The sequence below is a fragment of the Passer domesticus genome, chromosome 9, assembly GCF_036417665.1.
Source record: "Passer domesticus isolate bPasDom1 chromosome 9, bPasDom1.hap1, whole genome shotgun sequence".
NCBI lineage: Eukaryota > Metazoa > Chordata > Aves > Passeriformes > Passeridae > Passer > Passer domesticus.
Window position 1 is genome coordinate 9,371,427 of NC_087482.1, and position 25,369 is coordinate 9,396,795.

Genomic DNA, 25,369 nt, shown 5'->3' on the forward strand with positions numbered 1-25,369 from the left:
AATTGTGTGCTGCTTTTCTTCCCTCCAGCTGGTTCCAAAAACATCCCTCAGACTGCTTTAAATGCCCACACGTGCTCTGATCAGCCCCTATGCTGTTCCAGTCTGCTCTCAGAAATTCTGCAACAAAGCCACTAACAAATTCTAGGTTACATCTGTGAATTGCATGCTCCAGTTTTCTTCATGTTTTTCCCAATACCTGGAAGTTTCTATATAAAGTAATGCCCTTGAGAATCTCTGCTTCTTTTCAGGTTTTTTTGGGGGGTTTCTTTTGTTAGTTTTTTTTTTTTTTAATTGAGACAGATGAAATAGCCCTATTGGCTTTAGTTTTGGCAGGCCTGTTTTTTTTTTCTCTGCATGATGGTTTACTTATTATCTACATTTAAACTTGTTTTTATTTATGCATTATTTGTTCCCCAAGCAATTATTTTGACAGTCTTTTGTTCACTTGTCAGTTAATGTTCCATAGATGAACGGTTTGGACTCTCTTTTTATAGGAATATAAAGAGCTCAGAAACCTCTATTTTTAATGTTGATAACATTCTCTCTCCACACTCCTAGCCTTTACAATGATCGTTTTTGAAACATCTCTGAGGATAGGTAGAGTTATTTGGGAAATAACCAATAGGCTTGGCTTAACCTGGGTATTGGATTATTATTTTCAGTGCTATAAACCTACATTGCTTCAAGGTTCACACCACGGTCCTGATTTGTGGCTCACTGCATGGATGCCTGTCTGAATTAAAACAATGTTTGTGAGGCAGCTGAAGAGCTTAGATCTCAGAGATTAAAATTCCTGGGAGGAGTAGGTGGAGGAAGAAAGGATAAAATTCTGATTCAAAGGGTTTTTTCTCACTTCTAGTATGCCAGAAGTATGGTAGACTACACCTGTCTTCAGATGTCATTTACTTACAGAACAACTCTCTACAGTGCCAGACTCCAGGAGAAATGACTCAACACTTTGCCTCCCAATGCATCAGCTTTAATTCTAGTGAGAGGTAGGCCTTAATTACAGTCCGATTAGAGCAAATCAACAAAGCAGTCTTGCCATTGTGAGAGTGGCAAGAGGAATTTGCTTGTGAACAGATGAATATGTCCCACTCAGTAATGAACAAAATTTGCCTTGACTTGGATGAAAGTAGACAAGGAGCAATGCAGTATTGGGGTTTATCCAGGGATAAATGGGGCAAGAAGCTGTAACAACTTAACCTGTTTTACAGAACACAAGTACTGATACGGCCAATAATGCACCCACAAGAAAGGATCTTCAGGACATTCCTTTATTTCTCTAACCAGGAATGGGCAGCAAAATGCTGGCATTTATCTGAACTGGAAGCTGCGCTCCTCTCCTTTTTCTCCTTGAGCACACTGAGTGTTATTTGCAGACTTCACTGCCCAGCCCATCAATCCTCTCGTAGCCAATTGCTAAATGGCACAAGTACCAAAATACAGGTGCCAGCATAATCAGCCCAGCACTAATGCAGCACTGCTTTGATGGTGCACAGGAGCACAGAATGGCTTGGCTTGGAAGGGACATTTAAAGGCCATCTTGTCCCAATGGCCTGCAGTGAGCAGGGACACCTTGAACTAGGTCAGGTTGCTCCTAGCAGGAGCTTGAATGCCTGCAGGGATGGATGTCCACCTCTCTGGGCAACCTCTGCCAGGGTTTCAAAAGCAATAGTGTAAAAAATGAGTTTCTTTCATCTAGTCTGAATCGACCGTTATTTAGATTAAAAGCATTCCCCCTTGGTCTGGTCACAAAAGCTCTACTAAAAATTCTGTCCCATCTCTTTACAAGCGCTCAGAAGGCACTGAAAGGCAGCAATCAGGTGTCCCTGGAGTCTTCTCTCTTCCAGGCTGAACACTGCCAGCTCTCCTAGGAGACAGCTCCTGTCTCCAAAGCAGAAGGGCTCCAGCCCTCAGAGCATTTTGTCCCTCCTCTGGACTTGATGAACTTGATCCTGCCTTGGGGAGAGGATGCAGTACTCTGTCGTGGTAGAGACTGAGACACTACAAAGCAACACAGTCCATTTCCAGAAGGCTTCAAACCCTTTTTTTATTCTAGCCTGCATGCCTTTTCTGCATTCTTACAAAGCTCTTATGTTTACACTTTATTCATGGGTCACGAGAGACAAGCAAAATGCTCAATTGAATAGGGAGTTGCAGGTTTCTCTTATTTATTCTTCTTTCTTTCTTGCTTTCCATGTCAACAACATTGGTAGAAAATTCTTTTAGTTGTAAACATGGATCCTCTTATCAAACCTCTCAATGGCTCACAGAGGTCACTGTAAAACCTCTTCAAGAGTGCTCCTGGTACGGACTCACCTGAGCAGGGGTGGGGAATCACTGCCTTCAATTTGCTGGGCACTCTCCCTTCAATGCACATACTGGCTCATGTCCAGCCTCTCTTCTAGCAGTATCCCCAATCCTTCTTGGCAGAGCTGCTCTCCATCCCTTCATGTCCCAGCCTGTGAGGTCAGCTGGGCTGGGACTGTGTCACAGCCCTTGGGCAGAGCAGCTGGATAGGATGAGCTCCCTCCCAAAGAAGGCAGATTCAGTTCTCCAAACAACTCCACCCTGGCCATGAGGTCACAAGCAGGCTCTGAGATCACAGAGGTGCCAGAGCCCCGCGGTTGCACAGCAGCACAAGGAGCCAGCACTCAGTCCCTGAGCACAACTGTTGTGGCAGCAGCGGCGGTGGCAGCAGCGGTGCTGACATTGGGACAGCGGTGTCAGGACAGCAGTGGCAGCAAGAGCTGCGGGACTGGCAGAGGGCAAGGCACCATGGCCCTTGCTCTGCGCCTCTTCCTCCTGCTCCTCCTGGCCGTGGCCCTGCCTGACAGGGCTGCCCAGGCTGCTCCGCTGCAAGCGTGGCGAGCAGGTGAGCCGGCAGCCTGGCTGCCCTTTCCTGGCACAGCGCTCCCTGCTCCCTGGGAAGCGCTGGGGATGGTTTTGCCCAGGCTTTTGGGGAGGGTTCCCTCTGTGGAAACCCTCATGGGCCATGGGCTTCTCCAGCCACCACTCCAGGGATGTTGCACAGGGCCTGCAAAGAGGGTGGAGAGTGACCAGTGCCAGTCCAGAGCTCCCCAGGCCCCTGTGCAGCTTTGGCCTTGTCCACTGACATCTGGCTCCCAGAGCCTTACCCGACCCCATTGCAGGGCCCTGTTCCCTAAGGGAGAGGGCGATCCCATCATACTATGGTAATGAGTGTGATCTTTGCTCCCCTCTAGATTGGGATGGTGACATGGATTACCTGGATGCCCTATTGGATGGTGGCTTGGAACCCCTGGAGATTGCTGGAGGCAAGTTCTCCGTGTACCTTTCCAGAGAAAATAATCTATGTCCATGTGGCAAGAGATCACGCATGTGCCATTTCCCTTAACATAATCTCAGGACTGAAAGATTCAGGAAGCCTTGGCCTGTTCCCTTCTGGAGCCCTGAGGGATCCCACAGGATCGCTGTCAGTGGGAGGAAGGAGCATTTAGCTGTCCATCTTCTTCTCGTAGGCAATGCCACTGTGTCCTTCCGTGTGCTCTGTGCAGCCAGGGAGAAGAGCAGAGAGGGAAGGGGCCGGACCCAGGGCTGTGCCCCAAGGCTGAGCCATCTCTTTTGCTGTCCCCAAGGAGCCTGAGCTGCTCCTGCTGCCACTGCCAAGACCTGGCCCTGGCCCTGCCTGGGGCTGGGTTTAGAGCTGCTGGCAGCTCCAGGGTGTCCTTTCTGCCATGACTGCCCTGCAAGGGGCTCCTTCCATCCCAGTGTGGGGACACTGCAGGAACGTGCTCCCCCTGCTCCTGCTCCTGAGTGGGAGGCAGAGTTGAGGGAGTGCCTTGGAGGGCACCAAGAACCCAGGTGCCCTCACTGCCACTCGGGCCTAAAGGAGAAATTGAATCGTTTTCCATTAAGGTCCTCCAACATGGAAGAATCAAGACACAGGAGACAGCAAGTCACTGGAGGCAGCCCAACTTCTGGACAAGATGCTGAGTGACCTGGAGAGACGCCGTGGTGGGTGCATTTCCCTCATGCTTCCCCTGGGACTCAGCAGCTGGGGGCTTTGGCTGCACATCTGGACACGCCGTGCCCGGCACAGTGGGAAGGGATCCATGGAAGCCTCGCTGCTGCTGCTGCTGCTTTCATGCCCTGGAGGGCTGTTTCCCAGCCTGGCCTGGCTGCAGCTTCTGCCCAGCCCCTGCAGGAAGGCATTTGGCAGCAGCTGACAGGGAGCCCAAACTGCACCATGGGCCATGTCGACCCTGAGTTCCCCTGCAATTTCCCAGTCTCCAGGCAGTTCACAAGAGGTGGTGGTTTGGAGAAGGGAGGGGCCTGTCCAATCCCAAAAGCTCATCTGATTTCCTCATCCTTGTCCATGACTTTCACCAGTGTTAGCTTCTGAAGACGACACCTCCACATGGGGAACTGTCCCATCTGATCCATCTGTCCCTTTTCTTTCTCCAGCGATTACCCAAAAGCTGGCACAAGAAGGTGTCTGTTCCAGGATGAAGCAGTGGCTCAGTGGCAGCCTCTTCTGCAGGAGAACAGGCAGTTCCAGGCACTGGCACAGCAGATGATTGATCCAGTGTCTCTTGAGAGGGCCTGAGCCTGTCCCCTGGGGCTGGGGGAGCTGTCACGGGGCAGGGAGGGCCAGGGGTGGCAGTGGCTGCTCAGGGATGGCTTTGGCCCGTGTCCCTGGCAGCCGCCACTGCCCAAGCAGCTGCGCAGCCCCTGGGCTCTCCTCCCGGCCTGCTGGGCTTTGCTGGCTGGCACAGCCTGTGCCAAGGGCCGGCAAGGAGCCTGCAGGCCCCAGCTCTGGGGGAAACAGAGAACGTCCTGCCCGTATCCACCACGCTGCCAGCTCAGCAGTGCAGCACAGCACAGGCTCACGCTCCCCATTGCTCCCACAGACGTTATCAATGAAACAGGAATATATGCCCCGGATCCAGTGCGTCTCCCAAGAATTGTCTGCCCCCAGGATGCGCGCAGGACCTGCATGATAGGCACGGTAGTGACAGTGTTCACTGTGCCACTTGTGCTGATAGGCTGCTATCTTGGCATTCACAAGCTGTACGAGCTCAGACGGTCAGTTGTTGATTTTTCTCCACAGTCTTCTTATAACTCTGCTTCTGGCATTGGTCGCCTCTCTGGGAGTCATATTGCTGTGGAATTGTGGCCAGTCCATGGTTGTCCAAATAACTCTGCTGAGGGTTCTGCTGCTGCCCAGTGCTTCAATTGGCCTCTTAATTGCTGGGCCTTGTCCTGGGGGGCCCGCTGGGGCTGCAGCCAGTGCTGGCTCCCACTGAGGCTGCCTGGCCAAGAGCAGCCCCAGGGGCACAAGGAGAGGCAGAGCAAGTTCTCAACAGCATTTGGGCAGCACAGCTCAAGATAGGACAGGACAGTGCTTATTTAGTAGCTCATGTAAAGTTTTACATTAAGAGTGGTGTTGCAGGAGAAGCAAATTTACTCCAGATCAGTGTTAAAACAAATCCAACATGATGAAGGTTTGGCTTTGGCCTTGAGACTTTGCTCTTTGTGTGAGCTCTGCTATGGATTGATTCCCAGTCAGTCTTGGAGCTGGTTTTGGGCGAAGGCTCATCCTTGGCAGTTCTCTGGCCTCAAAGGGAGAGCTGAGGCTGCACTGCACATGACTGGGGTTCAGGGCTCCATTATCAAAGAGCGTTGAGATGTTTAAATTACTGTATTCTTACTACATGGTTTTTGTTATGAAATTCCTTCATTAGTTTTTAAAACTTAATTGTAATAAAACTTCTTTTCCAGTGCTTTTTCCAGTTATTTGATATAGTCAGTGATGGCCAAGGTATCCCATGGCTGAATTAGAAGACTGTAAGTATTATAAAATGAAATAATGTTGACACTCTTATGTCTTTCACAGACTCCTGAAACTTATGTTGGTTTGATGTGACCAACAGAAGAGTTTGGCTCTGCTTTTAATTGAAACAAGCAGCAGAGCTGGAACCTGTTGAAGACAGTCTCTTCACCGCTAAAGCAAACTGCCAGGGTTCTTTTTTTCCAGCTCTGGGTAGGAAGATAAAAATCTCTCCGCAGTAAATCCTCCTGACCAGTAACTGATATAAACTAGGCATTTGGGCTGTTAGCTGCCTAACCTCTGAGTTCCTCAGAGCTGCAGCTCCCTGTTCTCTTGGCAGACAGGGGCTGGCTATGGATGACAGTCACGTCTCTGGCCTGGTGCACACCAGGTCCACACATGAGCTGTGGGGTCATCCTTGCACACCCCATCCTGTAAGAACCCAGTTCATTGATGAGTCTGACACAGTTTGATGCATGGTAGCAAAAGAAGGCAAAATAAAGGCTAGAATTGGTACCATTCTTTAATATGCTTTTGCCACCAACATTATCCAAGTTCCTGTGCTTGTTTTCCTGGAGAATTGGCACTCAACAGAGCTTCAGTGCCTTTGATCAAATCAGTCTTAAGAGCAGCTTGGGGCTGGTCAGTCATTTAGATGTCAGCACTGACTGGGGTCCAGGCAACAAAAGAACATTAGCTGCAGGCCACCCATACAGCTTTTCACCTTAATGAGCACAAAGCCTTTATTTGTGCAAACCGAGGGATGTTGGGACACAGCACTTTGGTAAGGAGGGGAACACGGGAGGGGACAATCCAGGCTGTTAGCTGTGCCCCCACCCCCTGATTAGGGACAGCACAATTGCTTTTAGAGCTCCTTAACCAGCTGGTGAAAAAGTCATCTCCTTTTCTTGCCCCCTGCACACTGCCAGGCAAGTTGAACAGAAAATCTGCCTCTTCCTCCATGATTTCTGAGCACCAAAGCAAAGAACCACAAAAAAACCCCAAAAAGCCAAAACAAGGAACAACAACAACTAAAACAACAAAAAAACCCAAACAGCTAAAATACAAATAATTTTTTGCTCAGTCAAAGCTTTTTTTAGAACTTTATAAGACTGACTACGCCAGTGCTGAATTAAGAGTGGCACAGGTTATGTGCCTTGCACAAAGTGTGGGACAGCTGCTGCCATGCAAATGTGGGTGCAGGATCAGACCCTTTACTTCAGACCCAGCCCTGCCTTCCTGAGGGACAGAAATTCAGCTGTTAGAATCAATTGGAGTGTCTGGAGCTGCTCTTGGCCCTCCTGTGGAAAATGGGGCTGCTGTGGAGCACTGGAGAACTTTCAGCTTGGTACCTGTTATGTATATTACGGTAATTCGTACTGAGAGAATATATATATATATATATATATATATATATATATATATATATATATATATATATATAGATATAAGAATAAAATATCAAACCTTGAAATCACAGTAGCAAGGGAAGAGGGGATTGCTTCACAGGGTGAGGAAACTTTGGTTTTAGGTCATTAAAAAAAAAAAACAAAAAGAAAAAAAACTGATTTGGCTTCAGCTACTACCTATACTCAGGGAGCATTCAGCACAAAAACCATCAAAATACTTTCCCAGACACCATTTTAGGTTATCAGTCACCCTCAGAACCTACTGAGGACAGCATAAACCCAACATCAATTATGATTCAGCAGTCTAATACTATCTGAACCCTTGCTATAAAAGAAACAGTCAAAAACTGCTTCTCTTTGGATCTACCCTTGTGACCTGATAGGCCCCTGCTTTCTAAAACTCAAAACAGGACAATCTGCAATATGAACACACACTTAAACTAGAAAAGCTTAATTGTAACAACTACTTCAATGAGACAGGAGGGAAATGGAGAGAAGACAGGTATTGAATAAGAATAATAAAAAGGTTAGAGGATTTTAGGATAAAAGTTTTAGCTGATGAGCTCTTTTCAGATAAAACAAGTGGACAGGGATTGGGAATTAGGGAGGTTATGTATGGTTGATGCCCCATGTGAGGAGACGCGAATCTTGACTCTATGTTTCAGAAGGCTGATTTATTATATTACGATATATATTATATTAAAATGCTATATTAAAACTATAGTAAAAGAATAGAGAGAAAAGGATTCATCAGAAGACTAGAAAGGACAAGAATTGAATGAATAACCAAGGCTTGTGACTCTCAGAGAGTCTGAGCCAGCTGACTGTCATTGGCCATTAATTAGAAACACCCACCATGCACCAATCACAGATGCAGCTGTTGCATTCCACAGCAGCAGATTGTAATTGTTTACATTTCTTTCCTGAGGCTCCTCAGCTTCTCAGGAGAAAAATCCTAGCAAGGGATTTTTCCTAAAATATCATGGCTGCAGTTATGGGGGAGCCAGGGACTCTGCAAAAGAAAAACCTTTTCAGGGTACCCTGTGCCTTCGAGCGGTTTGCTCCAGGAGAACTACTCAAAATAAGGAAAAAAGATATATGGATTGCACAGAAAGATATTATGCTGCTCTTGGAATAACAGGGGAAGGAGAGCATAAAGCAGAATTTTCAACTCAATGAAATATTGAGGCTTAGCCATGTGGCTGCAGTGCCTGGTTTAGCAGGACGGAGTGGACTCCCGGGGGTTTGTTAAGGGGAAGGCGGGTTAGGGATGGAGTTGGGGAGAAGGAGCAGCAAGGTGGGGAGAGAGTAAGACTGAGGAAGGAGATCACAGAACGGATAAACCAGTTTTGGGGGATGCAGGGTTCAGGCAAAGCTGAAAACTGCATCTTGCTGGTCTGGTGTCTCCTCTGCAGAAACTGGTGGGCTTTGGTTCTTTCTTCGCAGTTGCTGCTGTGGTCCAGGGCATCGGCTGGTGGGGAGCAGCAATCGGCAGGGCCCACCCGCTCTGCGGGGCCCCCCTCCCCCCGTCACCTCCGGGCAGGGGGCACCAGGCTCAGTCCTGCGGCGACCGTGGCTCCCGGCTCCCAGGCAGCCACATGGCGTCCATGTGGGGAGGGTGCTGTGAGCAGCGGGCCGGGTGTGCTCCACGGGGCTTCTCTGGGTGCCGGGGTGCGCACGCAGAGGAAGGCTGGGGCTGAGTGTGTGACTGGGTGAGGACGGGCTGGGGGTGGTGGGATGGCAGTGGTGGGATGGCAGTGGGGGGATGGCAGTGGTGTGATGGCAGCGTGGTGTCTCTCGGGGCCTCTGCATGCTGCTGGAGGGGCTGCTCAGGGCCACGGCTGCAGTCCCGCGCGGCCGCCCCACGGTGCCGAAGGCGGTGCTGAAGCGGCGTTCCACGGGCTTCCTGCACTGTGCTGCAGGTCCATTTTCATCTCAGGGTTGTTGGTGCTCTTACAGAATGCTGGTCGCCATTTATGGAGGTTTATTTGGGGAGACTCCTCGGGGGGGTCCCCAGAGGGTCCCCTGGGCTGTGAGTTGGCTGGCAGCAGCAGGCACGCAAGGAGACTCCACACAGCTTCTGAGGGTGCTGATTAGATGAGGGTTTATTGGGGTCCCAGCCCCAGGTGTAACATGGTTTCAGAGGGAGAAGGGGGAAAGGCAAAGGGAGGGGGAGAGAGGGCGAGCCTAGGGGAGAGATGGGCCATGAGAGAATCTGGTCTTCTTTGCACTGCTTAAGAGGGAAATTCAAAGTAGGTGCGAAATAAGATTTGGGTCAAGGGGTTTGCAGACTGATGAGACTTCAGGGGAGGAACACAGCTTGGAATAAACCATACATTTCTGAGGGGTACATTTTTGAGATAGAGCATACTATTTGAATAAAATGCAACACCACAATAGATTAGTAAGATAGATAGACGATATATAGATAGATAGATAGATAGATAGATAGATAGATAGATAGATAGATACATACATAAATACATACATACATACATACATACATACATACATACATACACAGATTGACAAGGAAGATAGAGATATATGAATGCACTTGCCTGTACCACTTTGTATAGAAAGGGATGGGGAAGTGAGAGGTTATTCTTTTCCACACATGGGAAACAACCTTTTTCCCAGAAAATCAGCTTCCTTCTTCTACCACGGTATCTGAAGACCCCACCAAGAAGGCACTGTGATGCCAATGGCCTGTGCATCCAGCAAGTCAAGAAAGTAAGGCCTGCCTCTTAATACTACAGTGGTGTTAAAGAGGTTTATTCTTGGTTTTTGGTGGCAAGAGGAACAAACTGAAGCCACGTACTGTAAAATGCCTGCACAAGCACCAGTGCAAGTCACACTTAAAGGAAGGATGAAGCCAAGGTGTCCTGTCCCACAACCACAGCCCAAGCAGCCAGAGATCCTCCTTCAACCCTGGCTGCTTTGAAGCCCCACTGACTGCCAAGAAGAAAAGCACCCTACTGAGAGCAAGCAAACTTAACCCTCTGCCAGGGCACAAATTTAGAGGGAAAAGAATGTTAAAACCCCCGCACCACCAGCCACACTTCCCAGTGAAAAGGGTTGGAACTCTCTGCCCCCCAGCACTTGCCCAGCAGGCAGGTTCACAAAGGTGCTGGGAGCTAAGCTGTGCCCTGCGAGGGAACAGAGCCAGCCTCCCTTCAGTGGGAGAAGGCGCGGCCTCAGCTGTAGCCCCGGGTGCCTGCGGTGGCCCAGGGTACGGCCATGGCTGTCAATGTGTTGGGCTGCAGCACAGGGCAGGCAGGAGCTCAGCAGCCTCAGCAGAGCCCAGGGCCGCGGCCCTTCCCTGCCGGGGCCCGAGCCTGGCCCGGCCCGGCCCGGCCTGAGCAGCCTGGACTGGCCCAGGGGATGGGCTGCGCCCGCCCGCTGTGCCCACAGGCTGGGCCCAAGCCTTTGCAAGAGGCTTTCTCCCAGCTTGGCAAAACCTCGGCAAAGTGTCCCTGTGCTGTGCTGAGAAGAGTAAAAAACCCCCTCAAATTTAACCCTGCTGCCCAACGCATGAGGGATCCCTGCACCCCTTAGGAGAGGCCATCAATACTCCTTTGTGCCTCATGAGGGATCCCTGATCCTCTCAGCAGGGACCCCAAAATATCCCTTTGAGCCTCTTCAGGTCCAGGCCCAGCTGATCCCCCAGAAGGAAATGTGCCCTCAGCCCAGGGACGCTCAGCATGGGCTCCCCCTTCCCCTCGGGGCCCTGCCGCTGGGCACAGCAGCCCCTGCCTGGCTCCTGCCTGCCCACACCGTGGCCATCCATGGCTGCTCCTGGGCATGGAGCTCAGCCAGTGCTGGTGCCGGGTGGGCTTTGCTGCTGTCACCACATGGACATAGCTGTGAAAACTCTTATTTCTTTATTTGAACATAAAATGTGGGACAAGCTTTGCCCTGCCAGACAAGGGCTGCCCAGCTTCATTCCTGGCCGGGGAACAGGACCAGGGGGCTGAGGGGCAGAGGGTCTTGTTGTGGAGGGGTGGGTTTTGGGATGGCCTCATGGCGGGGATGCAGCCATGGCAGGGCAGATAGGGGCAGAAGTGAAGAGGTGGGATAAAGTTTCAGGTTCTCATTGCCTCTGTTTTTAGGTGCGTCTTCTGAACATGCACAGGAGCACCTGTGAAGAGAGGAGGAGGCTGAGGCCCCAGCTGCCAGTGGCGCACAGGGACCCTCGTGCACAGCAGGGCCCAGAGCTGGCAAGGCTCCCCATCACGGCTGGAGCTGCTGGCACAGCTGGGCCCAGCTGGACAGCTGCCCCTCAAGGCCCCGGCCAGCAGGGCACGGCTCTGGGCAGGGTCCCTGGCCAGGAGCGGGCCCCAGAGCACCTCTGCCTTTCAAGGGTAATTTCGGCCCTGCTCTTTCTCCTCCCCACCTCCCTCTGCCTCTGCCCCATGCCCTTAGGGCTGCTCTTGGCCAGGCAGCCTCAGTGGGAGCCAGCACTGGCTGCAGCCCCAGCGGGGCCCCCAGGACACCGTCCAGCAATTAAGAGGCCAATGGAAGCATTGGGCAGCAGCAGAACCCTCAGCAGAGTTATTTGGAAACCACGGTCTGGCCACAGCTCCACTGCAGCCTCAGTGGGAATGTTCCCTGACTATGAGCAGCCTTTTAAGAAGAGAGTTTGAGGCAGAGAGTTGCAAAACACTCACCGTTTTATCTTCCAGCAATACCAGATTCCAGCACAGCACATCATCAGGCACAGTGCCACACCAGCCACAATGGCCATCAACTTCATCAAACAAGGTGTTCCCCAGCAGAAAACTCTTCTCAATGTTTTCCAGATGATGTCAGAATGTGTTGTGGTGCTGGCTGCATCTGTGGGAGCAATGGGGAGCGTGAGCCCGTGCTGTGCTGCACTGCTGAGCTGGCAGCACGGTGGATACGGGCAGGACGTTCTCTGTTTCCCCCAGAGCTGGGGCCTGCAGGCACCTTGCCGGCCCTTGGCACAGGCTGCGCCACCCAACAAAGCTCAGCAGGCCGGGAGGAGAGCCCGGGGGCAGCGCAGCTGCTTGGGCAGTGGCTGCTGCCAGGGACACGGGCCAAAGCCATCCCTGAGCAGCCACTGCCACCCCTGGCCCTCCCTGCCCCGTGACAGCTCCCCCAGCCCCAGGGGACGGACTGTCAAAAAGTCCACAGCCAGCAAAGAGATTTTCCCAGGAATCGTGTGTTGCTTTTCCTCCCTGCAGCTGGTCCCAGAAACATCCCTCATACTGCTGTAAATGCCCACACATGGTCTGATCAACCCCTATGCTTTTCCACTCTGCTCTCAGAAATTCTGCAACAAATCCACCAATAAATTCCAGGTTACATCTGTGAATTGCATGCTACAGTTTCCTTCCTTTTTTCCCAATACCAAAAGTTTCTATAGATAGTAATGCCCTTGATGATCTCTGATTATTTTCTTTTTTTTTTTCTTTTATGAGACAGATGAAACAGCTTTATTTGTTTTAGTTTTGGCAGGTCGGGCTTTTTCTTTAGTGTGATGGTTTACTTATTATCTACATGTAAACTTGTTTTTATTTATGGTCATTTGTTCCCTAAGCAATTATTTTGACAATCTGTCATTCACTTCTTAGTTAATGTTCCATAGATTAACAACTTGGACTCTCTTTTTATAGGAATATAAAGACCTCAAAAAGCTGTGTTTTTGATTTTGAGGACATTCTCTCTCCCCACTCCCAGCTTATTAAATGATCATTTTTGAAACATCTCTGAGGACATGTGGAGTTATTTGAGAAATGCTTGGCTTAACCTGGGTATTGGATTATTATTTTCAGTGCTATAAACCTACATTGCTTCAAGGTTCACACCACGGTCCTGATTTGTGGCTCACTGCATGGATGCCTGTCTGAATTAAAACAATGTTTGTGAGGCAGCTGAAGAGCATAGACCTCAGAGATTAAAATTCCTGGGAGGAGGAGGTGGAGGAAGAAAGGATAAAATCCTGATTCAAAGGGTTTTTTCTCACTTCTAGTATGCCAGAAGTATGGTAGACTACACCTGTCTTCAGATGTCATTTACTTACAGAACAACTCTCTACAGTGTCAGACTCCAGGAGAAATGACTCAACACTTTGCCTCCCAATGCATCAGCTTTAATTCCAGTGAGAGGTAGGCCTTAATTACAGTCTGATTAGAGCAAATCAACAAAGCAGTCTTGCCATTGTGTGAGTGGCAAGAGGAATTTGCTTGTGAACAGATGAATAATGTCCCACTCAGTAATGAAAAAAATTTGCCCTGACTTGGAAGAAAGTAGACAAGGAGCAATGCAGTATTTGGGGTTTATCCAGGGATAAATGGGGCAAGAAGCTGTAACAACTTACCTGTTTTACAGAACACAAGTACTGATATGGCAAGTAATGCACCCACATGAAGGGATCTTCAGGACATTCTTTTATTTCTCTAACCAGGAATGCGCAGCAAAATGCTGGCATTTATCTGAACTGGAAGCCGTGTTCCTCTCCTGTTTCTCCTTGAGCACACTGAGTGTTATTTGCAGACTTCACTGCCCAGCCCATCAATCCTCTCGTAGCCAATTGCTAAATGGCACAAGTACCAAAATACAGGTGCCAGCATAATCAGCCCAGCACTAATGCAGCACTGCTTTGATGGTGCACAGGAGCACAGAATGGCTTGGCTTGGAAGGGACATTTAAAGGCCATCTAGTCCCAATGGCCTGCAGTGAGCAGGGACAGCTTGAACTAGGTCAGGTTGCCCAGAGCAGGATCTTGAATGTCTGCAGGGATGGATGTCCACCTCTCTGGGTAACCTGTGCCAAGGTTTTCATAACAAAGGGTGTAAAAAATGAGTTTCTTTCATCTAGTCTGAATCGACCATTTTTTAGATTAAAACCATTCCCCCTCGGTCTGGTCATGAAAGGCTCTGCTAAAAATTCTGTCCCCATCTCTTTACAAGCCCCCATAAGGCCCTGAAAGGCAGCAATCAGGTGTCCCTGGAGTCTTCTCTCTTCCAGGCTGAACACTGCCAGCTCTCCCAGACTGTCTCCAAAGCAGAAGGGCTCCAGCCCTCAGAGCATTTTGTCCCTCTTCTGGACTAGATCCAACAGGACCATGTCCTTCCTTTCTTGGGGACCCAGAGATGGTTGCAGTACTATGTCGTGGGAGAGACTGAGACACTACAAAGCAACACAGTCCATTTCCAGAAGGCTTCAAACCCTGTTTTTATTCTAGCCTGCATGCCTTTTCTGCATTCTTACAAAGCTCTTATGTTTGCACTTTATTCATTGGTCACAAGAGACAAGCAAATGCTCATTGGAATAGGGAGTTGCAGGTTTCTCTTATTTATCCTTTCTTTCTTGGTTTCTATGATCAATGACATAGAAAATTACTAGAAAATTCTTTTAGTTGTAAACATGGATCCTCCTACCTAACTTCTCAATGGCTCACAGAGGCCACTGTAAAACTTCTTCCACAGTACTCCAGGTGGGGTCCCACCAGAGCAGAGTGGGGAGTCACCTCCTTCAACCTGCTGGGCACTCTCCTTTGGATGCACATCGCTGGCTCATGTCCAACCTCTCATCTAGCAGTACCCCCAAGTCCTTCTCGGCAGAGCTGCTCTCCATCCCTTCATGTCCCAACCTGTGAGATCAGCTGAGCTGGTACTGTGTCACAGCCGTTGGGCAGAGCAGCTGGGCAGGATGAGCTCCCTTCCGAAGAAAGCAGAACCCACTCCACACAGCTCCACCCTGGCCATGAGGTCACAAGCAGGCTCTGAGATCACAGAGGTCCAGAGCCCCGCGGTTGCACAGCAGCACAAGGAGCCAGCAGTCAGTCCCTGAGCACAACTGTTGCGGCAGCAGCGGCGGTGGCAGCAGCGGTGCTGACATTGGGACAGCGGAGTCAGGACAGCGGTGGCAGCAAGAGCTGTGCGACTGGCAGAGGGCAAGGCACCATGGCCCTTGCTCTGCGCCTCCTACTCCTGCTCCTCCTGGCCGTGGCCCTGACTGCCTGGGCTGCACAGGCGGCTCCACTCCAAGTGTGGCGAGCAGGTGAGCCGGCAGCCTGGCTGCCCTTTCCCGCAACAGCGCTCCCTGCTCCCTGGGAAGCGCTGGGGATGGTTTTGCCCAGGGCTTTAAAGAGGTTTTCCTCTGTGGCAGGGACAGAGCTGCCACGGGCCTCTCTGCTGCTCCAGCCACCACCCCAGGGGTGTTGCACAGGGCCTGCAAAGAGGGTGGAGTGTGGCCAGAGCCAGTCCAGAGCTCCCCAGGCCCCTGTGCAGCTTTGGCCTTGTCCATTGACATCTGGCAGCCAAGGCATTACCCGACCCCCTTGCAGTGCCCAGTTCTTTAAGGGAGAGGGGAATCCCAGCACACCATGGAAATTTTCTGATCTTTGCTCCCTTCTAGATTGGGATCGTGACATGGCTTATATGGAAAAGCTAGTGCATAACAGTTGGAAGACTCCAGAGCATGGTGGAGGCAAGTTCTTCATGTGTCTTTCCTGACAAAATAATTGGTGTCCAAGTGGCAAGAGCTCCCTCATGTGCCATTTCCCTTAACATAATCTCTTGATTTAAAGTATCTGGAAATCTGGCTATGCTCCTTTCTCGAACCATGAGTCATCTCACAGGATTGCAATCTGTGGGAGGAAGGAGCATTTAGCTGTCCATCTTCCTCCCGTGTGCCATGCCAGTGTGTCCTTCCGTGTGCTCTGTGCAGCCAGGGAGAAGAGCAGAGAGGGAAGGGGCCGGGCCCAGGGCTGAGCCCCGGAGCTGAGCCTTTGGCAGCTCCTTTGCCAGCCCCGGGGATCCTGAGCTGCTCCTGCTGCCACTGCCAAGCCCTGGCCCTGCCTGTGTCTCGGTTTAGAGCTGCTGGCAGCTCCAGGGAGTCCTTTCTGCCAAGACTGCCCTGCAAGGGGCTCCTTCCATCCCAGTGTGGGGCCACTGCAGGCACATGTTCCCCCTGCCCCTGCTCCTGAGTGGGAGGCAGAGCTGAGGGAGTGCCTTGGAGGGCATCAATCACCCAGGTGCCCTCACTGCCACTCAGGCCTGAAAGAGAAATGGAGCAATTTTCCATTAAGGTCCTCCTGCAATTAAGAAGGAAGAGATGGCAGGCAGGAAGAAATTAGAAGCAGCCAAACATCTGGACGAGATGCTGAGTGACCTGGAGAGACGCCGTGGTGGGTGCATTTCCCTCAGCCTACCCCTGTGTCTCAGAAGCCGGGGGCTTTGGAAACACAGCGGGAAGGAATCCATGGCAGCCTCACTGCCCCGCTGCTGCTTTCACGCCCTGCAGGGCTGTTTCCCAGCCTGGCTTGGCTGCAGCTTCTGCCCAGCCCCTGCAGGAAGGCATTTGGCATCTGCTGGCAGGCAACCCAAACTGCACCATGGGCCATGCCCACCCTGAGATCCCTTGCAATTTCCCAGTCTCTGAGCACATGTGGAGGGGCAGCTCCATGGAGGAGGGAGGGCCCTGGCCCAGACCTAACAACCTGGCCATCTTCCTGAGCATTATCCATGACTTCACAAGTACTGATTCCTGATGATGCCACCCTCCGCAATGCTGAATGGTTCCATCTGGTCCAGCTGTACTTTTTCCTTTCCACAGCAATGGAGCAAAAGTCCATGCAGATGGCGCCATATCATACTGGAAGCAATGGCTCTGTGTCAGTCCCTGATGGAGGAAAGGAGGAGTTGCCAGACATGGGCAAAGGCATAGGAGGTAATTGCTGTACTGGGCTCAGCCCTGGGCAGGGCTGTGTGGCAGCAGCTCTTCCCCCAGGGCCTGCCCATGGCTTCCAGGCCTCTGGAGCTGGTTCAGAGCCCCGGGGAAACGGGACTGGTGCAGCAACGTCCCTGGCGCTGCAGCTGCTGCGGAGCTGGCCCTGAGTGCCCAGAGGCCCAAGGCACAGGAGCAGCCCCGAGCGGGAGCCCTGCCACCAGCCCAGGGCCAGAGCCAGCCCTGGCTCCCGAGTGAGCAGGGGCTGCGCTGGGTCCTGACAGGGCCTGAGCCTGTCCCCTGGGGCTGGGGGAGCTGTCACGGGGCAGGGAGGGCCAGGGGTGGCAGTGGCTGCTCAGGGATGGCTTTGGCCCGTGTCCCTGGCAGCAGCCACTGCCCAAGCAGCTGCGCTGCCCCCGGGCTCTCCTCCCGGCCTGCTGGGCTTTGTTGGCTGGCACAGCCTGTGCCAAGGGCCAGCAGGGTGCCTGCAGGCCCCAGCTCTGGGGGAAACAGAGAACGTCCTGCCCGTATCCAGCGTGCTGCCAGCTCAGCAGTGCAGCACAGCACGGGCTCACGCTCCCCATTGCTCCCACAGAAGTTCTTGGCAAGTCAGACACAAATGCCCAGAATCCACAGAACAACCGAAGAATTGTCTGCCCTCAGGACGTGCGCAGGTCCTGCATGATAGGCACGGTGGTGACACTGTTCACAGTGCCACTTTCCATGGTGCTGTGCTATGCTGGGTTCCGGTGGTGGAAGGAAAAGAAACAGTAAGTTGTTGCTGATCTCTCCCCTCCAGCTTCTTTAAATGCTGCTCATAGTGAAGGAACATTCCCAGAGAGTCTGCAGTGGAGTTGTGGCCAGTCCATGGTTGTCCAAATAACTCTGCTGAGGGTTCTGCTGCTGCCCAGTGCTTCCATTGGCCTCTCTGTTGCTGGGCCTTGTCCTGGGGGCCCTGCTGGGGCAGCAGCCAGTGCTGGCTCCCACTGAGGCTGCCTGGCCAAGAGCAGCCCCAGGGGCACAGGGCAGAGGCAGAGGGAGGTGGGGAGGAGAAAGAGCAGGGCCGAGGTTGCCCTTGAATGTCAGAGGCGCTCTGGGGCCTGCTCCTGGCCAGGGACCCTGCCCAGAGCCGTGCCTTGCTGGCCGGGGCCTTGAGGGGCAGCTGTCCAGCTGGGCCCAGCTGTGCCAGCAGCTCCAGCCGTGCTGGGGAGCCGTGTCAGCTCTGGGCCCTGCTGTGCACGAGGGTCCCTGTGTGCCACTGGCAGCTGGGGCCTCAGCCTCCTCCTCTCTCTGCAGTCGCGCTGCCGCAGCTCCAGCATCCCAGCCGAGAAGGTGTGACTCTCCCTGGCCCCCAGGGAGCCCAGAGAGCTTCGAGTTTTGCAACTATCAGACATGGCCTCTGCAGCAGCAGCAGCTGCCCAAGAAAGCAGACTACCAGCCCTCCGTGCCTCCCCCACGGCCCCCCATCCCGGCCGTGAAGCAGAAGTCTCCCGAGATCCCCCCACCTCCTCCCCTCCCCAGCCCACCGCCCTGGTCCAGCTAGGACTGGAACTGGGCCAGCCATGGCAGGGCTTGGGCCACCAACAGCTTGGGGCACCTGCTCTCCTTTACAAATAACACGTTACCTATGAGCAATAACCAGAGTCTGTTTTCATACTCTTGGATCTTCAACAGGAAGGGCTGAAGATTCTTCCCATACCCTGTCTCCTCGTTTGCCACTTTGATTGTCATACACTTGGCAGCTTGTTGCATCTCTTATAGACTTTATTTGCACTGCATGTTTTGCCCCACCTACCGGGGGAAAAAAATGAAAAATACTTCAGTTTAGATTTACTTTTTAATGTGGTTGGGCCACTCACATTTTGAGCAATTAATTTTCCATGGTACTTCTTCCCTTTTCCTTCCTATCCATAGAAAGTTCATCTGGATGTAAAAATCAGCACAATTAGTGAGATTCAACTCAAAGCCCAGAAGGAAATCTAACACAAAATATAGTACACTCCCTGTGTACTGCACAACAAGAAATATTCAGAGGAAAATTCACTGGCAGCTGAGGCTCGTGGAACTCCCAGAATCCTGAGCCTGCAGAGGAGGCAGACAGCCCTGGCAGTGGCTGAGAGGACTTCTCCTCACAGACTCCTCTCAAAGTGTGTCCCTCCAGGAGGGGAAAGCTTCTAAACCTTTGCCTTACCTTCCTCCTGTGCTAAAATGTTAGCCTCTTCCTGAGCTACAAACAGTTCTCCATTCCTCAACAAAGCTACGCAGGTTCTTGACTTATCTTAAAGAGCAAAAGAAATGTGGTCAGAAATTTCTCATCAAAGCATGTTGGCATAGAAGCCCCACCATATGTGAGAAAATATTTCTTAGCATCAGTTCACTCAAAAGAAAGTCAGCCCTGAACTGAGCAGTGCTTTAAATGAACTTGAATTCTCTTTCCTCACATATCAGCCAGATTGGTTTGCTCCTTTTTTGTCCTAGAGAATATTAGAACAATTTGCTCTTGATAGGACTCCTTGGATGGCTCCCAAAGTACTGGTGGATGCTCACCACGCCTTGCCTGGGCTGTTAATGCAGCCTGTTAGCAGCACCTGACTTTGCGACCCCGTTCAGACTTGGGCACGGCTGGTGCCACGGTCCCCTCTGGTGCCACGGTCCCCTCTGGTGCCACGGTCCCTGCTGGCTCGTGGCATGTCCCTGCTGGTGCAGGAGCCCTGCTCGTGCTGCTGCCTGCGTTCAACAGCACCAGTCCTACTCCCCAGGCAAAGAGGGACTGAAGGCACTGCTTTGGGCAGCTCCTTTGAAGGAGTTTAACGCTTCCTCACCTCTATCCCAGACCTCTTAAAACCCACACAGCAACACCATAAAGTCACGTCATCTACACAGGTGAGGAGGTCTGAGCGAACAGAAGCTCAGCTTTCACGCACGTTGGGCTTTTAATTTAGTGCAAGCACCACTCACTCGTTCACAAGCGCTGCTTGTCAAAGCGGATTGTGCGATGTTGTTGTGCCGCTTGTGTTAAAGAGAAAGCAGAAGGGAGAAATGAGTTAAGAAAGGAGCAGCACACTTGGGGCGCAGGCTTGGCAGACAAGTGGAGCAGGGTGGCACCTGGCCACTGTGCCGGAATCCCTTTTTGTGCCGGACAAAGGCGGATGCGGCTTGGCTGCAGGGCGAGCCAGGCGCTCGGGATGCTCGGGCAGCGCCGCGGGCCGGGCGGGCACGATGGAGCCGCCTGAGGGCTGGGACCCCTACGGGCAGCCGGCCCGGCGCATGCAGTGGCTGGTCAGCGCCCTCGCCTACCACTACAGGCTGGACCGCGGCGTGGAGAACGAGATCGTTGTGCTGGCCACTGGCCTGGACCAGTACCTGCAGGAGATCTTCCACCACCTGGACTGCGCCGGGGCGGGCCGCATCCCCGGCGAGGACTTCCACACGCTGTGCCAGGTGCTGGGGCTGGAGGAGGCGGCGGAGCCCGAGGAGTGCGCGGGGCTGTGGGACGGGCTCTCGGCCGAGCTCACCTTCCGCCAGTTCCACGCGCGGCTCTGTGGCCACTTCAGCACCCGCGCGGAGTCGCGGCTGCCGCTGAGCCGGGAGAGCGAGCACATCGAGACCCAGATCCGCCTGCGCAGTCCCCGCCGCCGCCGCGCCGACCCCGCCGGCAGCGGAGCCGCAGGCAGCGCTGAGCGGCGGCCGCCGGAGCCCTGCTCCCGAGAGTGCTACGAGGAGATCGTGGCGCTGGAGCAGGCCTGCCGCTTGTCTTTCCCCGACAAGAGAGAGGGGATTGGCAGGTTCCCCCTGGAGCTCCATTGAATCCCAGCTGTCAATTGTTTCGGCGCAATATGAAACACAGGCAGCACACACGGGTCCCAGGGAAACTTTATTTGATGGTAAACTTCCCCTGTTCCTCTCCTGGGACCCCGATTAAGGGGCAAACAAAGACTTATATGTGGGGGAAGGTCAGGGAAAGGTGTAACTTTCAACAAATCAGGAGAGTTGGGAGTAAAAACCTAGGCGGGGATAACAATAGTGAACCAATAAACTTCCAAGGGAGGAAAAACGGTTTCAAAAAACAGCTAAAGTTTGGAGAAATAGAAACTAGAATCTAGCCGACAAAGTAACTGGGAAAAGGTGGAGACAAAGAAAACAGCACCAAGGAAAACCACCAAACCACAAATCAAACCATAAACCTACTAATAAAACAAAAAGCACAATACAACACAGGCCAAGGACCGCCTCGCCAAGCTGGAGGAGGAGAACGGCAGCCTGCGGAAGCTGGTGGAGGACATGCGCGCCGCCCTGCAGAGCAGCGATGCGTGGTGCCTGGCGCTGCAGGTGAGTCCGGGCTGCTTCTGCACCGGCCTCCCGGGGAGGCTCGGCTGGCCCCGAGGGCTTCAGGAGAGATGCTGCTCTCGGACGGTCAGCGTTTATAACCCCTCCACTGCCAGACTGAGACCCAAGTTGCTCGTTCATCCTCGGCAGTAACTTTTTAGCAAAGTTTAGTTATGGGGAGGCTTTAAGGAGAAATGTATGGCACCGGCGTACCATTAAATATCGTTGTGATGAGCACTCTGTTAGAAGTGTAGGGGAGTTCAGCTTTACAGACCCACGCGTACAATGCTGCTGCTTCTTCTACTACACGTGCAGTCAAGATGTGCCGATACCATATGCTGGGTGTGCACCGCTGCAGGGTTTTTCCTGAGGTGAGAAAGAACTTATGGATTGCTACCTGCACAAGCACAAGCAGTGTCTCAGCCAGAAGTGCCTATGAGAAATACTAGAAGGCTGTTTTCTTCAGAGTGTGGTCACGAGAGTCCAGAGTTGGAGCCAGTTCTGCAGGTAGGCTGATGAATAGTCTGGGGCTCCTCTGCAGAGCCCCATTATTCCAGGGCTGGTTTCTGCTGGTTCTGCTGTTCTGGCACGACTGACACACATACACACTTAACAGCAGTTAAATTCCGCTGGCATGAAATAGCGTGTAACAGGCAGAGCAGGGAAGGGCAGCATGGAGCCATTGTTCTGGCAGGTCTGGCCAGGTGTGATTTGATACTAACACAGCACTCACAGAACTCTGCTCCACCTGTGACACTTCCACTTGCAGTAGATGACTGTTGTCTTCACAATGTCCAGCAAGGCAGGTCAGCACTTCTACCATTTTCATCTGAAAATAGGAAAGGAAATCAGCAGCAAACACCAAGTTGTTGAGAGCTTTGTAACAAGCTGGCTCCGAGCTAAATCTCACAGTGAGATTAATTTGACCAAGATAGAAAATGAGGGGAGTTGCCATTCTAATTAAACTGTGTCCTTGGCCCACGGATGAAGTAATGCACAGACACAGGTGGTGGAGCGGGATAGCCTGGGAAAGTGGTGATAGTTATACCAAAAACAGCGCGTAGTTAGCTGATAGCTAGTTAGCCAATGGTGAGCTGGGATTTTGCACTATGCATGAGCTAATTAAAGGGTGTATAATAATCGGTGATTCGGGAATAAAGACGAGACTTGTCGATCATCATATGGTGAGCGAGTCTTCCTTCTCCATCACCAAGTCACCAGTCAGAGGTCCCAGGAACAATGAAAACGACAAAGAGGAGAGCTCCAGAACACCCCCAGCTGCTCCCTGCTCTTTTCTCATGAACACAACTTCATTGGAAATATCTTTTTCAGAAGACTACTTAACTCCTGAGTAGACACCACAGTAATGACATTAAAGCTATACAGAAACTTGTGCAATAACATGATAGTGTGTAGTTTGAAAATTAAATGCATAGCTAGGTATTAAAAAATACTTTCCAGAGATTGTTTTCTTGTCTCTGTATCTGGCAGAGGTCAAGTAGCTTTAGTTGCTGATCAACTCTATGTGATTAAAAAAAAACAAAACAAAACAAAATAAAAACAAAGCACAGTCCAGCCACTTTCAGTCTTCAGTAAACCCCATCAATTTCTCCCTGCTTTGTGCTCCTGGTCATTACAGGTGGGACTGCGGAAGAGCCGTGCCAGCCATAGAGAAGAAGGATCCTGCTTCACAGGGAGGAAGAGAGCGTTAACACAGAAGCACTCCCAGTCCAAGTATCTCCAAAGTGTCCTGGAGGAGATGGAGCTCATCCGGAGCTCCGGGGATGGGGAGGTTGAAGAAGCCATCAGGTTCAGTCAGGAGCTGGAGAAGGAGCTGGAGAGCTCTCAGGAAGCTCTGGTCAGCCTGGAAGATTGCAACCGTCACCTGAAGAGGGAGCAGGCAGAGATGAGGAGGAAGGTGGAAGAGGCCAGACAGGCTGTCCTGAACAGTCTTGGCAAAGTGAAGGAGCTGGAAGTGAGAGCTAACGAGGTGCCACATCTGCAAATACACATCCAGCAGCTGGAATCACAACTGCAGCACTACAGGTAGGTTGGAGTCTGACAAAAAGTGCCTATAAAATCACTGGCTTGGGGCACAAGTGAGTTTGAGAATCTCTGGCTGGGGCTTATTAGATGTCTCCAAAACACCTTGTGAAATCTGGCCAGAGGGAAATGAGAAGCTGCTCATGCATTTTCTTGGTAGGGGTCTTTAGGAGATGTGGGAGTCTTCCAGGCAAAAGTCAGGGTGCAGATCTACAGAGAGCTGAAGTTACTCTTCAGACACACAACGACAGAACTCAGCATGGTAATGCTTCAAGAAAGCCTCAAAACAAATTGCTGACAGTCCTTCAGAAACCATTTCCAGCACACTTACTTTTTTTTGCTGCTTTTCCTGGTCCTTAGGTCCCATCCCAAGCCAGCTGTAATCAGATGGCTGGGTCTCCATTTCATATAAAAGCTCTTCAGCTTGTCCTAGGAATTGGGGAAAAGCACACAAGGACAACTTCTGGCCAGTGGGTTGAAACTTGCTGTGACTTCATTGCTTCTTCACTGACAGAACAGGTGATAGAGGAGAGAAGCTGAAACGTTCCTAAACCCACAAGATAATAGAGTGGGAATCTGAAACAAAAACCACTAGCCAACTAAACCCCACTTTTGCAATAGCATAAATAAATGCTTGCAGAAGTCAGAAAGTTGGTCACAAATGTAATAGTCCACTGCTCTTGTTGCTTTTGTTGAGGGGAAGAGATGGGTTGGCTGAGGCGGGGAGAGGGAGGGACAGCTGGGAACCCACAGGGTTCTGTCACTTGGCAAGAGTGTCACTTGTCCTGTTGCTTAAGTCTGGCTGGGTTTCAGTTGCTGTTACCCGCCCTGTTAAAGTCTGGCTGTGTTTCAGTCACCACTCCAGTGAACAGTTTTCCTCCCTGCCAAGTGCCACACAGAGTTTGTGAGCAGGGTCTGGATTTGGCCAGAACTAATGCTGCAAGGTAGGGCTGGAGAGGAATGGGGGTATTTGGGTGTTCTGCAGGAAGCATTGCCAATTGGAGATATCTCTTCTGAGAATCTCCATTAACTGGCTTGGTGAGCCACAGGTTTCCTCCAGCTAAAGTCCACTTTCTTCCAGAGAGGATCATATTCAAGAAAGAGTCCAACCTGTAAGCTTTACACACTGCTCATGTTTATAGTTTCATATTTATCAAGGAAATGCTTTCTCCTTTTAGGCTCAGATTTTAAAAGCTCTTTTAGCATCTAAATCCCTCTTCTAGACCTTCATCTGAGACCTACTTGCTATCACTTAGATCTGAAATCCCAGCCATGACCTGAAGTTATAATCCCTAATGCAGGAAACAACAGTTTGCATTTAGTCAAGAAAGTGCTTAAGTACCTGCAAGTGATTAAATGTTGTCCTAAATTGGAGTGTGTAATTATAATCACCTATTCCTGATTTCATATTCCAGACTCATATTCCTGCAATCTGTATGACTTAAACATGAACTTCTTCTGAGAGCACAGGTTCCTATGCCAGGGTTTGAACTGCCCCTGTCACATCACTGGGTTCCTAAACCAGCCTAGTTGACCAAATAGTTCATAGTTCTTTTCTTCAGGTGCCCATCCTGATCTTCCTACTCTGATGAGTGTGCCAGGTTTGTGTCTGGACTATCTTTCAGCTTTTACTTTTTAATCCCTGTCAAGTTAGTGAGTCAGCTCAACTTTAAAGGTACATTTCAATAAACTCCTTCCTGAAAAGCTTGAGTTCAATTCATTTCAGGGCAAAAAGACATCACAAGAAATTGTACACTTACCATTGGTGTTGTATCAAGAGTGTGTAGTTGCCAGTGCCTGATGACAGGAGAGTTTAGGAAGTCAGGCAAGTCCATTTTTATGCAGTGCCCAGAGATTTATTCTCACAGGACAAATCATTGGTCACTATTCCCTAAACTCCCTTTTTCCCCCGCTTTAAGTTCTGCTGCAGCACAAGGTGACATCTTCCATGTTCTAATGGAATCCTATGATTTTTAAGTGTTGTTTCTAAAAATACCACACATTAAAATATTACTACAGTACAAATGTCACATCTACTGCTTCTTTCACCCATTGAGCCATTTGCCCTGTCAGAAAAGGA

The 25,369-nt window shown here is 51.2% G+C and overlaps 2 protein-coding genes across 2 annotated transcripts; both read left to right on the forward strand.

Moving 5' to 3' along the window:
* Positions 1–15,151: 15,151 nt before the first annotated feature.
* LOC135308289 (uncharacterized) lies at positions 15,152–18,463 on the forward strand. Its single transcript, XM_064433228.1, has 6 exons — positions 15,152–15,252; positions 15,610–15,681; positions 16,283–16,381; positions 16,810–16,923; positions 17,516–17,690; positions 18,217–18,463. Exons 1-6 carry the CDS (start codon positions 15,156–15,158, stop codon positions 18,461–18,463), a joined length of 804 nt encoding a protein of 267 aa, XP_064289298.1. The 5' UTR covers positions 15,152–15,155.
* Positions 18,464–20,124: 1,661 nt separating this feature from the next.
* LOC135307126 (EF-hand and coiled-coil domain-containing protein 1-like) lies at positions 20,125–24,226 on the forward strand. The gene is made up of 3 exons (XM_064431773.1): positions 20,125–20,661; positions 21,139–21,249; positions 22,886–24,226. Exons 1-3 carry the CDS (start codon positions 20,140–20,142, stop codon positions 23,294–23,296), a joined length of 1,044 nt encoding a protein of 347 aa, XP_064287843.1. The 5' UTR covers positions 20,125–20,139; the 3' UTR covers positions 23,297–24,226.
* Positions 24,227–25,369: the final 1,143 nt, after the last annotated feature.